The sequence below is a fragment of the Telmatherina bonti genome (assembly GCF_933228915.1).
Source record: "Telmatherina bonti genome assembly, chromosome: 1".
NCBI classification, from domain to species: Eukaryota; Metazoa; Chordata; class Actinopteri; order Atheriniformes; family Telmatherinidae; genus Telmatherina; species Telmatherina bonti.
In genome coordinates, this window is record NC_136619.1 from 21,108,771 (window position 1) to 21,128,007 (window position 19,237).

Consider the following 19,237-nt stretch of genomic DNA (forward strand, 5'->3'; position numbering starts at 1 on the left):
TACTGAGTCTGAAAGTCTAAAGGCTTTCATTAACCTTTAAAATCCCACTCTGCTTCAACCAACAAAAGAAATCGTCAAATACAAACTATTGCATAAAGAATTATTTGTGTGGGAGTGCTTTTATTTAACGACCAATCCATTCAGAAATCCTGCTAATTCAAAGATTAGTTATGATGAAATGCACAGTGAACACTTTATTGTTGTTATAAATCCTTTATTGATAAGTATTTCAAACACACATCAAGGCAATGAGGAGTAAATTAAAATCATATACAGTTTATGGTTGATGCATCTATATGTATTGTATATAATTTGTCTCATATTAATACAATGTGAACCCATTTCTAAAGGGGTTTTTTTTATTATCCGGTCTTGTAACCAGAATATGTTGCACTTTCCTGCTTAAGTGCAAAGTGTCAAACATATAATTTATATTATGTGATCAAATGTGAAAGAGGTTGATCAAATAACATAAACAGAATTTTGTGTAGTCTGTAAATAACTCCAAAAAATGGTTCGTGCTGCACAAAGTGAACAATGCATAGACAAAGGCATTATCTTATTGCACTGGTATTGCCATGATTTAAAGCATCTCTTATATAAATTACAAAGCATTAATTTTTAAACCTTGTTTTCCACAAGGAAGCACAATTTCTGGACATTGGCAGCATAGGCAAAAATTCATTTTAGGCTAACTAGTTATGTACTTCAGTATCTGATTTTACAGTGTCACCGGTGTAATTTGAAACCTGAAAAAAATCATTTCTGACAATCACATCAAAAATAAAAAATAATTTGACTCATTGTGACCATATGTTTCCACAAGGTGGTGATGTAATATCAGCTTTGTTATTTGACTAGATGGGGAGTGAAAATAGACGTTAGCCTTGCATATTTATCTACAGCTTTAGAAGGTGGTCTTCTTTGAGGTCCTGCTCTGTGGGTTTCGCCTCACCAGTGACAGAACTTGAGAGCCATTTCCTCATCCTTCTCAGCACATCATCTATAAACAAAAAAAAGGATAGCAAAAGATGAAATGGTATCAGGCAGAAAAAAAGGAAACAATGGAATTCATGCCAATATTTTGTTCACCAATACATTTGTATGAAACAGTGTCTGTCAAAGACTCACCAGAGCCTGCGTCACTTTCAGCTGTTTTAGCCTCATTTGCCCTGTACCAATCTTCTGTCCCAGAACCTTCGTATTCACCAGAGCCTTGCTCATTCTGGTACCTGTCAAGTGACAGGCCATCATCACTGGGTGTTTTCTTTTCATCCAGGTCTTCTTTTCCCTCGTCTTCTTCCCAGAGTGGACTCTCTTCCACATCTTCCACAGGTTCTGCCTCTCTGGAAAAAAAAAATTAAAGTCTGACATTAGATAATGGTATTGGGGTCGAGCTTTTGAGTTGCAAGGATTTGCTCTCCATTCTTTTCTCCAAAATTCTCCTTTGATAATTTTGTAATGCAAACCCAGTTTGAATTTACCTGCTGAGATGTGGCAAAATACATTAATTTAAACAATTTCAGATATATTTGATAAGTCTTTCATTAAAGTGTTAATTCTATCAACACAGTAATAATGAGCGTTGCAGAGAAAAGGGAATGGTGCTCGGCTGCAGTAAGCGTAACGACTGTGACGAAGGTTTTTTCAGACGTTTAGTTTATAGCAATGTTGACAGCTCACAAACCACACTGACTCCACTACTCTCACCCATGCTATTTCCTGTCCTCCCCTGCCTCCAGCCGCACCACCCAAGTGCATTTTTTGCCTTGATTGCACCACTTAAACTGTGTAGGGGTGTACAGACTGTGCTTGACTGGCATCTATCTGATTCTCCTGTTGGTTTGTGTTCTGCTCATGTTGTTTTGTAGAAATCTGGTGACCTCACATTGCTTCAATGAGTGGACGATTTAAAGGTTGCAATAAGGGCAAATATCTGTGTTCGTGGCAGATAAACAGAAAAAACCACGTACTATAAACAATAAAACTAGCTCCTCCTCATGACAGATTTTAAGTAAAACTAGAGCTTAAAAGGATATTACATCTGTATTTTTTTTTTAAAATAACTAATCTCCTTAAGTTTCAAGTAAATTTTAGGTTTTAAAAGACAGTGAAGATCTGCAGAATCACAGATTGACCAATGTGACACTTAATTTCATGGGTCACGGCCGAGTTATCATGCACAATAAATCTAGTTCTTGGAAATGTGTGTGATAAATTAGTTTTGTTTTGCTTTTAGCTTATACTTTAGTTCCTCTATATCAACTTTTGATGGTATCTTGTATGCTGCTTCCCATATTAGCTCAATATCAAAGTTAAACATCTACCACAAGGCACAGCAGGAAATATTGACACTCAGAGTAAATATTCTAAATCAGTGGATCACACATGGTGCCTTAAAGCAGATTAATTCTCTGATTCTTAATTATTCCTGATCATTTTCCTTAATCTAAAACTGAATATGAAGAAAATGAAAACATGTCAATGTTTGGGGGACCAACTCATCTTTGTCAATTCATCACTCATTAGACACAGTAAAACGAGGAGATGCAGCCACTTTATTTTTATCATATGTGGAATTGGCCAGCAGTCATTGCCTCAGATGATAAATCTAATATATATTACATCTCATTGACTATTAAATTAATTAACATTAGTATTAAATTGAATTAAAATAATATTTGATATGAATTAACTCATACAAATTCTTTAATAAATGTGTCTGATAATAAGAACAAATAGCACTGTAACTTAAATACATACTCTTGACTTGTCTTCTTGAAAATGGTCACATGCCATATATGAAATAAGTCATCTTTATCTAAAGTAAATCTCAAATACAAATGTTTGAACTTTACTGGAGTGAACCAGGTTGATTTTCCTGTCAACTTTGTTTCCGTATTAATCCAATCCCTTTTAAAATTCCAAAGGTTTTTCCTCAATTATTAGTGTCTGACCACCATTGCACATATGGAGACATAAAACAATAGACCAGAAGTAGCAGCCCACCAGGCATCACAGCCTACTTCCTATCAACACTTCCCCCTGACTTCCTGTTCAGAGCAGACTGAAAAAAGGGAGAGCTACTGCCGACACTCTGACGAGCTCTAATCATTATGGAGTCCTGAAAACTCACTCATTAAAACATTTACATTGTTGGCAACAAACTATTTCTTTCACCCATTTTTACTTCTGACTTTTCTTTGAGAATCTGTCATTTAAACAGTTATATACAAGTTATATATAAGATTCAAATTCGGACAAACTGTTGTAGTAAAACATGTTTTGGTTCATGTATTTGGGCCTTTGGAAACTATGGTTAAATCCATTCACTGTTTTATCAGTAAAATGTACTGTTGATGGACATGATAAGTTGAAATTGTTCTATTTTTTAAATTTTGACAGCTTTTCTTTCTCAGAACATAGCTAAAAAGATTGATGGTAAAGAGGAACTCTAAAAGAGGAAATTGAGGGTTAAGATCAAGATTGTAGTAGTATATTTTCCTTTTCTTTTTTTGCAGTAACAAAAATATGAATATAAATTATTTCACATTTATATTGTGAGCTAACCACAAACCCCCACACACACTTATAAAGTTCTATACTGCCTCATTACTTCCAGCTGACTCCATTTTTAAGTTTACCTGAGTTAAACTAAATGGAGCGATCTGGAGAGTATGAAGTAAAAGGATGGCTGAAATGTTCTCTTCAAACAAGGAAATGTAATCGCCTTACAAGTTTTTCCTCTAAAATAATTGGGGATTTTTCTATACAGTTGTGTGTGAGGAACAGATTTGTACACATCCTCTTAGAAAACAGTATAACCTTGGTGTAAGTTGTGAGCACAACAGTTACTGGCTGTATGATGGCACTGACCTAACTGCAAAGCCATATTTACAGAAATGCCAAAATGATTTAGCAGCCTTGTATTCATTTAGGCCCCCTTGTGCCACTGAAAAAGACCTGAATCTCTGGTACATGAATGTACGAGTATCCAGTGATTTCTGGGATGTGAAATTAAATATAAATACTTTGAGGCCTGTAGATTTAATGTACAGAGCCTCTGTAAATCTTCATCTGAATTTGTTAGTTTTTAAGATGCATAATGAAAGCTAAATTGGGAGAGTTTGGAGGCCCAAGCCTCACCGTGAACTGTGCAATGTTCCACGAACCACTACTGACGAGTATTAACTGATTGGTGTATGTTAAAATAAGGTCAGCTAAGTCAGTTTCTATGACTTCTGTAAATCTTCCCTTTAAAAATGTGCCCTCACATTACATCTGAATTATTAAATTGTTTTTAAAGTTCAAATCAACAGCAACCTTTTTATGAAATAAAATCTGCAATTCCCAACAAAAGCATATCAGAGTTTTGATAACTCGATGGCTTAATATTCAAAGCTTCCAACTGAGTTTAAGATTAGATACAATAATTGCAAAAGACCGACGCTATAGTCTATGTAGACCACAGACTATTTAGAAAATAAAATCTGCTTAATTATTTGTTGTTCGTAAAAAAGATTTCATGCAACTCAGTTGAAATGTGGTAATATTTAACCAATTAAAGCTAATCATTATATTAATTTCTCACAAGTCATCCTAGAGATTATATAACCTGAGCTGTGTACAAGTGTTATAATGTTCACCATGTAGAATGGAAAGAGGAAAAGCTGCAAATATGACAGAAACATAAAAGTAAGTCATGCAATGAGTAGACTTTCACCCACATCATTCTTGATATACTGTTCCAACAAAGGCTGACAAAACTTCCTCTGAGCTAGTTTTCATAGAAATAGCAGTCCAAAGCATTTTAGCAAAGCAGCCCCAACACCACCCACACTCACACACACATACACTTCTCTAACAATACAGCATATTTAAGTGTCTTGTTTGAGCTATTCTGGTGCCTGATAAACTATTTGACTAATAAAATATATAAACTTAATAACAAGGCAAATCAAACAATTTTTTTTTTTACAAATCTTTGGTTTAAGTTTAGATAATGTAAATTAAATAACTCTTCAGAGTAGAGAACAGAACAGAAACCCCCACATTCATCCAAGACAGATCAGGAAATGCCCCAGTTTGGTGCTTTGTGACACCTGGAAATGAACTGTAAGTTCTTATGGTATTTCTAACTGGAGCTTTACTGTCTTTGTCATTCTTTTTATTCTTCTTTTTGCCTCCACGCTGTTCTCTATTTTTGCCTCTCTTGGCCACCTACCTCACACTTAAATTCTCTCTCCTGCACACAACACATAAACATACAAAGGAATGGACACAAAAAGATAGCTGTTGCTGAAGGGTTGTGCTAACCAACGTAAAAGATCCAATGCAACATCAGCACTTCTTCATCTAACGGCTGTATTTGTCTCAGAGCTGCATTGTATGATGATGCAGTTTAGTTTTTCCAGGCTCATCTTTACACAGAGGTGAATCTTTCAAAATAGTCCTACTTCTGAGTAACTTTCAGGTCGAATAACTCTATGTGTCCCAAGTCTGAATAATCTTACAGCAACAGAACATATTTTATGGTTACAAGCAAGTGTGTAAGATTGGAATACTCACAGGTACTCTGCAGTAGAGGCAGGAAGTCTAGCCGGTAGATCTGGACTCCATGGCATCTCGGGACTTTGTTGGGTCACGCAGTTGGCCTGGTCACCTTCCGGGTTACATCTAACAAACTTATACACAGCCTTCCTTGGCGCCCCTTACGAGAGAAATAATTCACTGATGTTAAAAATTTTCTGTTTTTCCATTTGCAACGGTAAATACAATCATGCAGTTTTCAGTTTGATCAGAGCATTTTAAGGCAATGTCAATCAGATCTTTTCAGTTGACCTTTTTTTTCTTCTTCTATTTTTTTTTTTTTTTGGGTATTTCAACATTGTGGAGCAACGGAGTAAAAAGAAAAAACGCTGGTTTATTGGGTTGCTTTGTTTTCTTCACTGATGGTTTAGAACAAGGAAGTAGTGCCATTTTAGCCTTTTTTCTCAACACATTACCACACAGTGGTTACGGGGCTCATCTGCTGTTAAACACATGTCTGAAGTGTTTCTTCACAACTGTTTGCAAAATTGTTGTGTAAAATTTATGATCATGGCCCGATGGCTGGATGTTGAATCTTTGAAAGATCATTCTGCTGTATACACTGATGAAGATGTTAAAATTGTTCTAAAAAGATGAATTCCCATACAAAAATACTTCTACACCATATTGCTGCAGCCAAAGTTAATAATTGTGTAAATGAAACGTGTATGTACCATTGACCAATGTATGTAATATTGTTGCCTCTGGCCCAGGTTGTCATTGTGAATGAGAACTAGTTCTAAATCTATATATAGTGATAGTATTCCTGTGTAGTTTTTGGTTGTACATATTTAGAAACAATAAAATAAGGTGTAATTGTATCTCATAATTGTAATCATTCTGCTGAATAACACCTTAATTTAGTTTTCACATCAACCTTGTAACTGCTACAACAAATGAACATGGATAAACAATGAGGCATTAAATAAAAGATGATGTAATATGGTGTATTGTTCTACAAAATAGACATAGAAAATGTATGAACAGAAAATATATGTACATAAATACTTACATGAATGAATAGTCAATTAATAAATACTTTAAAGCAGATCCTTTCAATGGTCACGTTTTAATGCACACCATAAATTCGGAAAAAAAACTATGTAGTCATAGAGGTTTATAAATCTAAAAGTTTCCCACTTAGTTCCCATTTTGTGTATAAAAAACAAAACAGAGAATCTTTAAAGAAGAAAAAGTCCCCTAATATTAGCTCATCAGGCATTGCTGAATGTTGATTCAGAAACTGAAAAGCCGTTGCTCTTTGTTTAAATGTGAGAAGATCCACCAGTGGATCATAATTTTACCAGGACATCATGGTATTTCAGCAACATAGAAGAACTATGGTATTTAGTTTTAAAGAGTTTAAAAGTTTCTTTGTGTTTTTATCTTTTAAAACCTATCACAGATTTCTGTTTTAAAAAGATGGCCAATAATGGCTTATAGTAGGATCATCACATTATGCTGTCACAAAGTCAGTAAGCAGAACAGTGAAATAGTTGCTTGTTTTTGCTTTTCTAGACCATTTGTAACGTGGTCTCATGGACTCCACTGCACTGTGAGATGTTCCTAGTAGGCAATAACAAAGGCAATTGTAAAGAGCATAGTTCTTAACAAGTGAAATTTATTGCTTTGGTGTTTCTTAAATATAATTTTAGGCTACACTGCGATATCCCCACCACTGCATAAAGAGTCATAAAATTCATTTAAGTGGTCGACTTACCCATTCCGTTATGTAAGGCGAGGCAGGAGATAAGAAGCAGAATCAGTTTCATCCTGAAGTTGTTTTCTTCCTCTTTAGTTTTTAAACAGAATAACACAATGTAAAGGGACTTCTGTCCAAAATGATGCTTCTTCGCGTAATGAGGAGTAAGTGCAAACTGTCTCAGACAGTTAAATTCCCCTCAGAGGAGCTCAGCCCTTTCAGTGCGTCATAGTTTCCTGAGGTGTTGTGTAGAAAACGACTGAACATCCTCACTGGAAACTTATGCGTTTCTGCGCTGCTTCAGTATCAGATATCAAGCTGGAGTTTGCGCAACAGCTCACTTAAACTGAGGAAATAACGATAAAGTGCCAAGATTAAGGCTATGTTTTGGATGATAACGACAGAGGAAGCGATCAAGAAAGCAAAAAGCCCGGTTTAGACTAAGAGTTTTTACTTTCAGATAAACTCTGCCTGTTTTCGTCTGTTTCAGTTTTTACAAAAAAGCTATTTGGCGCCGTCTTCCTTTACTTTATTGCGATTTGTCCAGCTTGATGAAACTGTTTTTGTAGTTTAACAGGGCTTAATAAAAATTTAAAAAAAGTTGTAAGGAGAGTAAAGAAAGTGTTTCTGTATCTGTAATTCACCATGACATGATACGTTTGATTTAGGCAAAAACAGGAAAAAAGGGCACAGTTTGTAAATGATTCCTTTCAAAGCAGTCCACGTGCGCTTAAACTCCGCAGCATCGCCAGTTCTCTGTATGACTTTAACATATCTATCATGACCCCCCCCACCCAGACTTTTTGTGCCTTCAGGCCTGCCATGACTACAAAAACTGGTAAAACCATAAGTGGTTAAAAAAAAATCAAGTTACTCTCGTACTCAGCTAGTTTTGAAGTAAGATTTAGATCTATTTAGCTTGAATTAAATAACTACATTTTCTGTGAACCTTTAGGTCGTCCTGGGCAAAGAGCTAAACAATTTCAGTGTAGCATTTTCTATGAAATTACAAAGAGTTTGAAAGTTTAACAAACTGTGGTTCATAACATCAATAAAATAAATGAAGAATGTGGAGAAATGTCTGTATGTGAGGGACAAGATCCTACCTCATCTGGTCCAAACTAATTTCAGATTGACAAAGTTTGAGCACTTGTAATTAAGAAATTTCCTGAGTGACTGTGAATGAAGAGAACAGCTAAATTGTCTTCTATTTGTTTATTTATTTAATAAGAATCATTTCCCAATCATATCGTATCCATGGTAGTTTGCAGAGAGATGAAAAGTGCAGCGAGTATCTCTGAGTACCTCTGACTGAGTATCTCAGTTTTGTTCTGGTGCAAAAAGAAAACAATTTTTCTTCAAAATTACAAAGCAAAAAAGGTTTGACTGTTGTGTAAAACAGTAGCCTTGATAAAAAACAAATGCTGCAATTTGCAAATCTCATAAACCATTATATCAACAACATAATACAATAAACACTAAATGTTGAGAGTGAAAGATTTAGCTATTTCATTTGAAATAATTTAAAAATAATTTCATTAGAATAATTAATCATTAAATTTACACGTCTCAAAATGTTCCTGATCAGCATCAGATGCATTATTAACGGGCAGAATGTCCGTCATAAACTTGCTGCATGGCCTCAGGAATATTTCATTTTACCTGTTAACATAAATTACAGAAATATATTGTGATACCATCCACAAATAAAGGTATAAGCTCTATAATGCATAGACAAAACCGTGTGTGAACATAATCCACAGAGTCCAAAATCTTTTTCAAGACAAAGTTCATCTGTAAAGTACTAAGATGGAGTGAAACTGTTCTGTGGTCACATGAACCAAAATCACCAAACTGAAGGCAAAATTTAACATTTTTTGATTTCTTGATATTCTGACCCAAAATGTAGGGAGCATCTCGCTTGTTATTAGCACTCAGTTTGAAAGCAATCAAATTTATTTCTGACGTTATTGGGGTAGGTTACTGCTTATGGAACAAGGACATTCACATTTAGAAAAGGCTGCATTGATTCTGAAAGGTATATACTGCTTTGACATATTCAAGGAATGCATTACATGTGGAGGGAGTGATTTTGTTGGGGAAGAGAAAAATAAACAAAAAGAGACAAGAGTGGGGCAACATTCCTCTCCCAAACTGAAAGTCCAGACGCTGAATTCCTCAGTTTGCAAACGAATACAGAATATTACAGAAAGTGAGTCAACAAAGTGATAAATATGACCTTCCACCAGCTTTTAAAAAAAAAAAAAAAAAAAAATTGCAGCTGGCATTATATTAAGTATGGGCCATTTTACAGAAAATAAGTTCTAAACAACTGGGATGCTTGTGTTGAAATATATTCTTTGACTGACAATGATGACTTATCATGCTGGGCTGTTGGGAACTGGGAGAGGGAATGCTATGCAGCCTATACGGTTGTATCAAAGTTGTGTTTGGGACACCAAACAGAGGTGTGTGACACCACCATTTCATTGCTGAAACAAGGGAAGAAATTTGGCATGAATCTGTTTGCTGTCTGTGCATTTTAAATTATAAGAATTACAAATATTCAAGCATAGTTTTACAGATTAACCACACCATTTAGAGAAATCTTTTAATATTTCCCACAATTTTTGATAGCGGCTTGTTGATTTATTTTTAAATTATTGGATTTTTCCAAACTATATTTTTTAAAAACCTTAACTGTCTTAGTTTTACTTTACCCTAAAAATTGCATTCTTCCTCGCTCCACTTTTGCCTTCTCTTTCTCCTCTGTGGCTGCAACGCTTGTTTCTAGCCTGTATCAGACTAGAAGTGAAGAAGGCCCAGGAAGAGATGCTTTTTTTCTCAGCTGACACATCAGTGCGATGCTGAAGGAAGTGGTAACATCAGTCGCTATCATTTTCCTTCAGGAAATGACACACTAGCCTGCCCAGCCTCGCCTCTCTGCACAACCACACACTCATGCAGACACAAGACACAAATAGTGTAAGTGACGGATATAGGAGGCTCTTCAATGCACACAAGTTGTGCTTACTGTTTAGAGATGGTTCTTCTGTTTTACTTGATTTATATTTCAGCTTTTCTTTCATACAAAACTCAATACTTTATCTTTTATAAACACTGTGATGATAGCACTCTGCTACTGGATAAATTACATTTGAAATATATATGTTTTTCTTTTTTCTGCAGCAGCCAGCACGTCACTGTATCTATAAAAGTGATCTTTTATTGTCATCCTGGTTTCCATTCCCACCCCTGTCACATTATGTGGGATCAAGCCTATTGTCTGAGAAACCAGAGTTCATCACAGTACAGTTTTTTTTTCACAGAGAGGCACGATGAAAGCAAACGCAGCGGGGTCTTTTCACTTGTCTGCAGCCCAGAGGTATCTAAAAAAAACAAGGCTTGTTAAGATTCTGCAACCATTTAGAGGCAGAAATGGTCTGATAACTGCACAAAGCTCATCTCATCCATTCTTCTCACTCTCACCAAGTGTCATTACAGTTACTGTGACACAGTGTGTCCATCATCACAAACACCAATGATACTTTGCCTTTCACTCGACTTTCCACTGTTGTATCTTTCCTTTCTATTGTTCTTATGAGTGTGAGTAAAGGTCTACTTTTTTGGAAAGTTTCTAGTATTAGAGTGAGATAAAATAAAATACTGCGTTACTGAGATCAATATCTTCTCTGCCAAAATAGTAAGCAAAAGAAAATGTGTGAATACAGACATGTTTCAAAAGAAATCAGACAACTTAAGAAAAAATTACCTAAATAATACTTAAAAAAAAAAAAAAAATCAGAAAACAAAAACTTCACATCACTTTTATCTTTTAGAAATCTCCCTTGTCTGAGTTAACACTTCTAAACTGAGCTAATCTAACAATTTAAACATGAGTACAGTCCTAACCACAAGCTTTCAGGAATAATACGTGTGTGTTTTCAGGTTGCCTGCAGCAGCAGCAGAAAAACAAGCGGGTTTATCTAGGGCGAGTATGACTAAAATATTTTGATGCACGGAAATAGTTTCCATCCCATGACAGAAATGAAAACATTGCTTTCTTGCAACCCGTAATCTTCTTCGACGGTAAATATTTTGACATGTGTGTTGTTTATCATCTTCTTTTTCTTCTCATTTAAAGTCTATTAATCACCCTATAAACTCACAGATGACAATAGACTATCTTACGCGCTGAGTTGGCTTTTTCTTTTACAGCAACAGTAAAATAATCGTGTAGCTCCGCCAACAGCTCGTTTATAATCGATTCTGACAACATAAAGAAAACATACTTCCTGTATAACTACGGAAGCCTGACTGCAAAGTCAAAGTCTGGTCGGATAACTATTATTTACCTGGATATTATTTCAATCATCCATAACAAAAATTAAAATAATCCCAAAATTGGGACTTAAACGTGTTTGTAAGTGAAAGTGTTGGTCTTTACTGCTTTGTTATATAATTTGAGAATATTTATTGCCCTTCTCTGAAACTCTTGGAGTGAACATGCTCCAGTCCACAAACACTGTAGCAAAGCCTTCAGTTTGTCATGTTTTGTAGAAGTTACCTGAAAGCAGGATGTTCGTGGCCTCAGTTTAAACTAGGATGGATAATTTAACCTAGGATGTAAACATCAACACCACCATCTTAACATCATCTGACTGAGGGGTATCACATCTGTTGTGTTTTGTATTCTTACAAACATTACCAAATGATCACACTTTCAATTCCTAGGAAACCTCACAGAGTAAAGCTGCATGTTCTCATGACTGCCTGCAAATTAGTCATTGGTCAGCCCACATGTATGATCTCTTTTGCAATTAGGCTATTTCCCTTTACAAGACACATTATAGAATCTGAGCTTTCAGCAGTTTTTCCCATTTTGCAGACCCAACTAAATCTGGATTTAAAAATTTAGCAATCATTTGAAATGTCATTTCAGCCAGCTGCAGCTATAATGTCAACTCAGCTCTATAATAATGTTATGTAAAATTGTATCAATGTGTGCTGCTTTTATTTCCTCATCTTCTCATACAGGTGAGTTCCACTGAGATGTGATATTTTCTTCAAGATGATAGCATAAAACCAAATATCACAAAAAGTATATATGTCAATGGTTGTTAAACATGTTGTAATGAAAATAGTAATAGGATCACACTTCAGGTTTCTCAAGACAACAATGAGGCAAATTCATGACAGAGATAAACAGGAGAATGTAAACATGACAAAAAAGGATTAAAGTTGATATAAACTTTGATGAACACATCTCACGCTTGACTGTTTCAGACATAACATGTTTTAATAGCCACAGTTTTAGTAAGTAGTTTAGTAGTGCGTAGAAAAAAAAAGTCATTTGTCGCCACACTGAGATTAAGCCAATAATGGCCCTGAGGGTCATCAAACAATGCTATACTGCAGTTAGATGGGGATGTACCACAAAAATGACTTTAATCCCACTTTATACTTTGATTCTTATTTCACCTCTAACACATATTTGTATGACATATGTATTAAATACAGTATTTGAATTAAATCAGTGTGCACAATAAACTGTTGAGGCTGACGCAGTGAGTCTTCAGACTAGTAGAAAACACACAGGTAGAAGAGGATGGAGCTTGCATGATTCCAACTAAACAGACACCATTGTGGTCAAATTCATATAATGACTATTGACCTACTTATTTGCAGAAGCATCTAATTTTGGAGTGCTTTATGAAAAAGTAAGTCACATTAAATAAAGGCCAAGATGAGTTTCACGAGAAAACATATATTAATAAAACTACAGGAGACACTTGGTGAAACTAAATCACTATAATTGACCTAATTAAATGAAAATCGATTGAACATGCCACCTACAACGGTGCTGAGGCAAATTCATCTATGTTGTCTTGTAATAGCAACTTTGTAGTGACAAACCTTAAAACATTGGTACTTCAGAGAGGTTTTAATCAGTTTTTAGGAAGAACTGATCTGAAGAGGGGATCAGTCCTGGATCAGTCACTCTCCGTTTAAAGTGGTGAAAAAACATAATCAAGCTCTAACAATGCGTCCAAACATTCTCAATTTCTGTTTTTTTTGGTACAACAAGAAAGACATCAACATTAACTAGATATAGTATTAGGAGTGTAGCTTCTGAATTTGAATTAAAAGCAAAATTGAACACAAAATTTATTACATGTATGAGAGCACAAACAGTATGTACAGCCTGTAATGTGTCTGCCAGTCTTGTGAAAGCAGCATGCTGACTGAACAGAAAAAAATAAGCCATAATGAACAGAGTATATAGTAATGACAGGAGTTTGCTAATTTCTTCAACTGCTCAGTATCGTCCATGGTAGATAAGCACATTTAGACAAGTTAAACAAGATCCGTTTGTCAGTGCATCTTTCAGTTGTTTACCGCCATCCTCGCTTTGAGGCGATTGATCTTGAGAGGGAGGAGGCCAACCATTTCCTTGCTCAGCTCCAGTTCTGTCTCCACTGCGGCTGCTTCGTCAGGGTAGGCCTCACAATACTGCACCACGTACCTACAGAGCAGTTTCAAGATAAAAGATAAACAACATAAAAACTCTCAGACGAGACACAGTCACATATCCCGTTATCATAATTATTCTCCATGTTACTTTCTATTTGACCTGTGCCATCTCTTTAATTAATTCCCTATAGTCAATTCAACTCATTCATGAACTACTACAACAAATGCAGCACTATACTTGTAGTTTTCCAGAGCTCTATTGAGGTTTTCCAGTTGAACAGTTGGTGAAGAGCTGATAAGTTTGCTGTGAAGACGGGCAACTCTGAATCGAGCCACCAGAGCTGGCCTGAGCACCTCTTCCTCCAGGTGCTCAGGAAACTTCCCCTCAGGAGAACACATAGAGTCCAAGAACATCTGGTAGTATCTGGAGAGGAGAGGATTGCAAAACTGTTCAACATGAGTGGAAAGATGTACAGAGACTAAATGTTCTTCAAATGTAAATGAATGCTTACTTGGCAGAGGAAGAACAGAGATGGTTCAATTTCTTAATAGTGTGGTTATCTAGAGATTGTGTATCTGCTTGTTTGTTGGCCAGAGTCAGTTTCAAATCCATCATTTCATTGTAGGTCTCTGCCAACTCAAACATCAGCTGTCTGCGGATCAATAGGTAGTACTGGGCATTCAAGTCTACCGATGGAGTTAGAAAAACATAGAAAGGAAATAAAAAAAACTCATGTTACTCTGGTCATCTTCTCAGTGTGCCTCTATGACTAGAAAATATCAAAAGATAAAACTGAATTCAGAGGAAAATTTAAAATGTAATTGAAATTCCAGAGTTTAGTACCATTACAGATTGGCTCCAACATGTCCACTCTTCTTTTGTGCATTTTGCAGCGTCGCTCCAGGTCCTCCTCAAAGAAAGCCAGGGCCCGAAACAAATTACTGTGATCCTGCAAAATCTCTATGTGATCCGTCACATATCCATCCATCTGAAAGTACTCCTTCGCCTTGAAATTAGTGAAAATGACAAATTTGAACATGTGGATATGATGGGCTATTAGTGCCATGCTATACATGAATAACTTTCATGGAAAGGTACTAAGCCCACAGAAAATACTTTCATAAATATTTAAACTTTTACTTTCGACAACATCTTCCCGGCTTTTGCAGCATTAAGAAAAGCCACATTTGCAAAAAATAATAAAGCATCAGCTTTACAATATGCTTAAATGCAGAACTTTTCTACTTGAATTAGAGTTAATGCATTGAAAGTATTGTGCCATCATCCTAATACAGTGTCAGAGTGTCACTGTTGTGCATACCTGTGTGACATAGTTCTGCCCCACCAGAAAAACAGCTCTGGCCTCCATGAAGTCCAAAGGGAACAAACACAACACCTGTACAGCAGAATACCAGATGGCTTTCATGTCATCAACCAAGGTGAGTTGAGGCGAAACTTGGAGAATAGCGCCCTCTACTGTTCTGCTATCATTATTTCTGCACTGAACATTAAACTTAAACACATTCTCAGACATAAAGAAAAATAAAATCACATTTAAGCAAACATGGGAATCTTCTGTACTGCTTTCATTACCAAACAGCTGAAAACATGCTTGTGGACAACCCAGTGTTCAAGGAATCAATGTGATGTACATTATAATAATATATAAGGGTTGTTTTATGCCAAAAAATACAGACTTAAAATAAAAGCCTAAAAATTTTAACTTGAAAGGTCTAAATAAAACAGAATCAACAATACTTTTTGAGTTCGTCAAATGACAAAAAAGGGTGATCAGCTCTCAAAACTACATTTCAAAACTTTGTTCACAGTATGTAAAGTGTGTGAAAGGGAAGTTGGTAAATATAAACTATACCTGCATGTTGAACTAACGCTATGGCTAGGTCTTGGCTAATGGCTTCCCCCCTCCAGCTGAGTGGGTGAGTTATTGAGTGCTGGTGTGTTCAAGCCAGTTCCCTGCTACTGTTGACTGTTTAGCCTCATTAGGGGGAATGGTGGCCAACAGCTAGCGCTTGCTTATTTGGCCTGGGAAGTGGCTAGTGTCGACCTGGACAGGGCTGAGTGGGGACCAGCGGATGGCGGCTGGGAGACTGCCTAAATGTCATGGGTTGCAGTGTAGGATGACTGAGGTGAATGGCTAGTCCCGCTTGTTCATTCTTGGAAACAACTGCTGGCTGCTGTTGGCTCATGGCTGCCTTCATTTCATGGTTTGTGCTAATGTCATTTCATCCTGTCCTCACAACACATGGTAAATTAAATAAAACCTGGGAACTATGATATTATAGTGTTCAGCTTGCTGGAAAGTCTCCCAAACCAGTGTTTGGAACAAAATAAGCTGAGTTCCTTTCAGCATGAAAATACTAAAACATGTGTAACCTAATCTTTCTTTTGCCTTTGGCGATGTTTAAAGCAATAATACTGCAGATCATACAGTAAACATGGAAAACTATTACATGGGTCATTTAAACAATGGCATGGTTGATGGCAGCAGCATTGTACATAACATACACACCTTTTCTTCCACACTAGCGATAGAGTCAAAGGTGTCTTCAGAGCCAAACAATAGAGCACTTTTCCTTTCCTTCTCTTCCTCCTCCTCCTCTTGTCTTCTTGCTCTTTTCAGCTCATCTTGATGATCAGTATCCAGCTCACCAATGTTGTCCTGCATACACACCCGAGTTTATTTTAATATACAGCATGTAGTACTGAGGTACAGGACTCGCAGTAAAAACAATTGACTTAAAGCAGCTTAAAAAAGCCTTTAACCAGTTTACTTGTGCTTTCCATCAATGTTTCAGTAATGTACAAAACTAACAAGCCTACAGTTTTAAAAAACCCACATACATGTGCAGCCATGCAATACCTCTAGCAATTTCTTGGCATCCTGCAGTAGATTAAGACAGTATTTTATCCAACATCTTGCAATCTCTGCTCTCTTCTGTCGGAGATGTTCCCTACGCTCGCTTTCTGTCTCACCTGGGTCGAAGAGGAGAAGAAAGAGATGTTACGATGTGCCAGAAGACAAAATGCTAACTAGATTAAAGTTTGTTGGAAAAGGTGAAAATGTGGAGAACGAATTCAAAGACAAAGACTTTCTCTTGCTGACATACAGTATATTTACACTATTATGTTTAGGAATATGGAGAGGTACTTACTTTCTTGTGCTGCTGCCTCAGAGGGGACTTCTCCTGCCAAACCTGATATGACAGTAGCTGCTGAAAGGCAATGTCTGCCTTCCATGTAACGACCCTGAAAAAAAAAAAACATATCAACAATATAAAAGAATAAACCAGTAATAATTTATTTGAAAAAGAGAAAAACAATTTTAAAAGCAAAAGTAAACACTTAGGCCTAACTCCTAGCCTTCCCCCAAATAACTCCATAAGCAAACCTTATAAAGAAAAATGTAAACCAGATTTATGCAGGTCCATCAACTTTTGAGCCATGATTGAATTTTTTTCCCCAGTTTTCTATCTGTGTATCTCCTACCTTTGTGATGTAATATTGGGAAAGTGTAGCAGCATTCAGAGCCCACTCCATTGGGATAAACTGATTTAATTGTAACTGTCTCTGCAGGGTACTGTGGCAATATGTGGCAGCACGTTCAGTTTGACCTAAGAGATAAAACATTAGTTATCACAGCTATTATCAAATATTACATTTATTCAAAAATTAAACTGTATTAGCACAGAATTTAATTTTAATTAAACCCATGCCCCAAATAAAAATGACAATTCCGCCCTAATCACATACTCACCAAGGTTTTTATAAACTTGAGCAAGGTAGTACATGGTATGGGTATAAGCCAACTCAAACCTGGATGTGAGGGTGATAAATTTAGGAAAAAGATTGTGAATAAGTAAAAGAAAGGAAAAATAACGAAACTGCAGATGTATGCATTTGTGTATGTTGAAGCGTAAAAGTTACTTCTTGTTCCTTTCCTGATGGGTCAGCAAGTTCTCCTCAGCACAGAAGTACTCTGTCATATCAGTCGGGGGAGTTCCATCCTAGAAAAGATACAGAAATACATCACACATTGAAAAGGAGAATACTGCCACACGTAGTCACAACCATGTTGGCTCTTGCAGGCCGCCAGTCTGTCGAACCCTTTAATAGATTCTTGAAAAACTGCTTTTAATTTTTTATTTTTCATTCATGTGTAAAGTCTATTCCACTGCAGCACGCTGTAAGCTGTGCAGTATGCCTAAAACCTAAATCTATTATGGAACTAATTATCAAGGTGTTAGTACAAATGAGCTACTAAGTCATTGATGTTCCTACAATCATTTACAGAGATGAAGAAAGACGCTCAAATGGTATTGCAGGTATAACAAATGTATGGCACTGCAACTTTCATGAGTTGATAGATAAATACATAAACATAACTAGTCTTTGTGACTCAGGACCAAATGAAAAGCCTTTCATGAAACCAACCTCACCTCCTGCATGTAACGCTGGTAAATGGATTCTGCTGTTTCAAGGAAGCCTTGAGCAATCTCTGTCTCATCCCGACCTGCCCAAAGGATGCCCAGCTGGTTCTGAAAACACAAGGAGTCGACACATTAACATCAGTTTATCTATAATAAGGATGTTTTTAGATGAAAGACTGGTATTTGTACAAATGTAATAGTGTGATGGATGTGAACATTAAGCAGAAGCTGTCATGTTTAGCAGTAAGCATAGAAGGGGAGTAACACTAATGCCAATATGCTCTGCTTTTCGCAGTCTAGTGATGTTTTAATCAGGCTTATATAGTGTAAAATAGCTAAATGTGCTATAGCTATGACTGTGAATCCAAAGAATTGCCAACAGTACCCTGACATGAATGAACAGCGACACATTCTCTGGCGACACTCTACATTTCTCCAGTAGTTTTATGCAATTCATCAGATGCTCCTGCCCGGCTGACAGCTCCTCCGTGTCAACATGGTTGACCCCGAGGTAATACTCCACAGCCCCGAGTTGAGCTGCCCGCTGTCCAGCCGGGGAGTCGCCGCTGAAACCCCGACTGAACGCCTCCTCTGTCAGGCCGTCCACCGGCTGCTCTGGCGGGCGCTGGTCGCCGCTCTCCCCGGTGTCCCCCTCACCGTCGCCAGATTCCAAACTCTTCAGCGAACAGTAAATTTCTCGGAGAAGTTCCCTGGCTTTGTACTTTGAGCGGAACGGGTCGTTTTCTGGGTCTTTTCGTGATTCTATCTCGGTAAGATTTTGGGCGTTGGTGAATTTGTCGCAGATAGCTCTCCACTCATCACTGTTGATGGAAGCCATGTTTGTTTTCCTCTGCGTCACGTGACTGAGCTTGGTTTTCCTTCCCATTACTGTCCTCTGCTGGTAGAGCCAAGTCATACTTGGAATTTATACACTGCAAACATGTTTAGCATTTAACATGGAAATATATTAGCTTTTGTTGAGAAATTTCTAGCTGTGGCACTTATGAGATGCAAATAAAAAAC

General features: G+C 36.8%; 2 protein-coding genes across 2 annotated transcripts; both read right to left on the reverse strand.

The window, feature by feature from the left end:
* Positions 1 to 209: 209 nt before the first annotated feature.
* srgn (serglycin) lies at positions 210 to 7,518 on the reverse strand. Its single transcript, XM_079241612.1, has 4 exons — positions 7,310 to 7,518; positions 5,569 to 5,710; positions 1,132 to 1,346; positions 210 to 1,003 (listed from the first exon to the last, which is right to left on the reverse strand). Exons 1-4 carry the CDS (start codon positions 7,359 to 7,361, stop codon positions 900 to 902), a joined length of 513 nt encoding a protein of 170 aa, XP_079097738.1. The 5' UTR covers positions 7,362 to 7,518; the 3' UTR covers positions 210 to 899.
* Positions 7,519 to 12,578: 5,060 nt separating this feature from the next.
* On the reverse strand, positions 12,579 to 19,055 carry kifbp (kinesin family binding protein). Its single transcript, XM_079243730.1, has 13 exons — positions 18,600 to 19,055; positions 18,224 to 18,322; positions 17,712 to 17,791; positions 17,542 to 17,600; positions 17,274 to 17,398; positions 16,940 to 17,033; positions 16,648 to 16,760; positions 16,297 to 16,446; positions 15,088 to 15,162; positions 14,610 to 14,772; positions 14,278 to 14,452; positions 14,004 to 14,189; positions 12,579 to 13,817 (listed from the first exon to the last, which is right to left on the reverse strand). Exons 1-13 carry the CDS (start codon positions 19,050 to 19,052, stop codon positions 13,679 to 13,681), a joined length of 1,911 nt encoding a protein of 636 aa, XP_079099856.1. The 5' UTR covers positions 19,053 to 19,055; the 3' UTR covers positions 12,579 to 13,678.
* Positions 19,056 to 19,237: the final 182 nt, after the last annotated feature.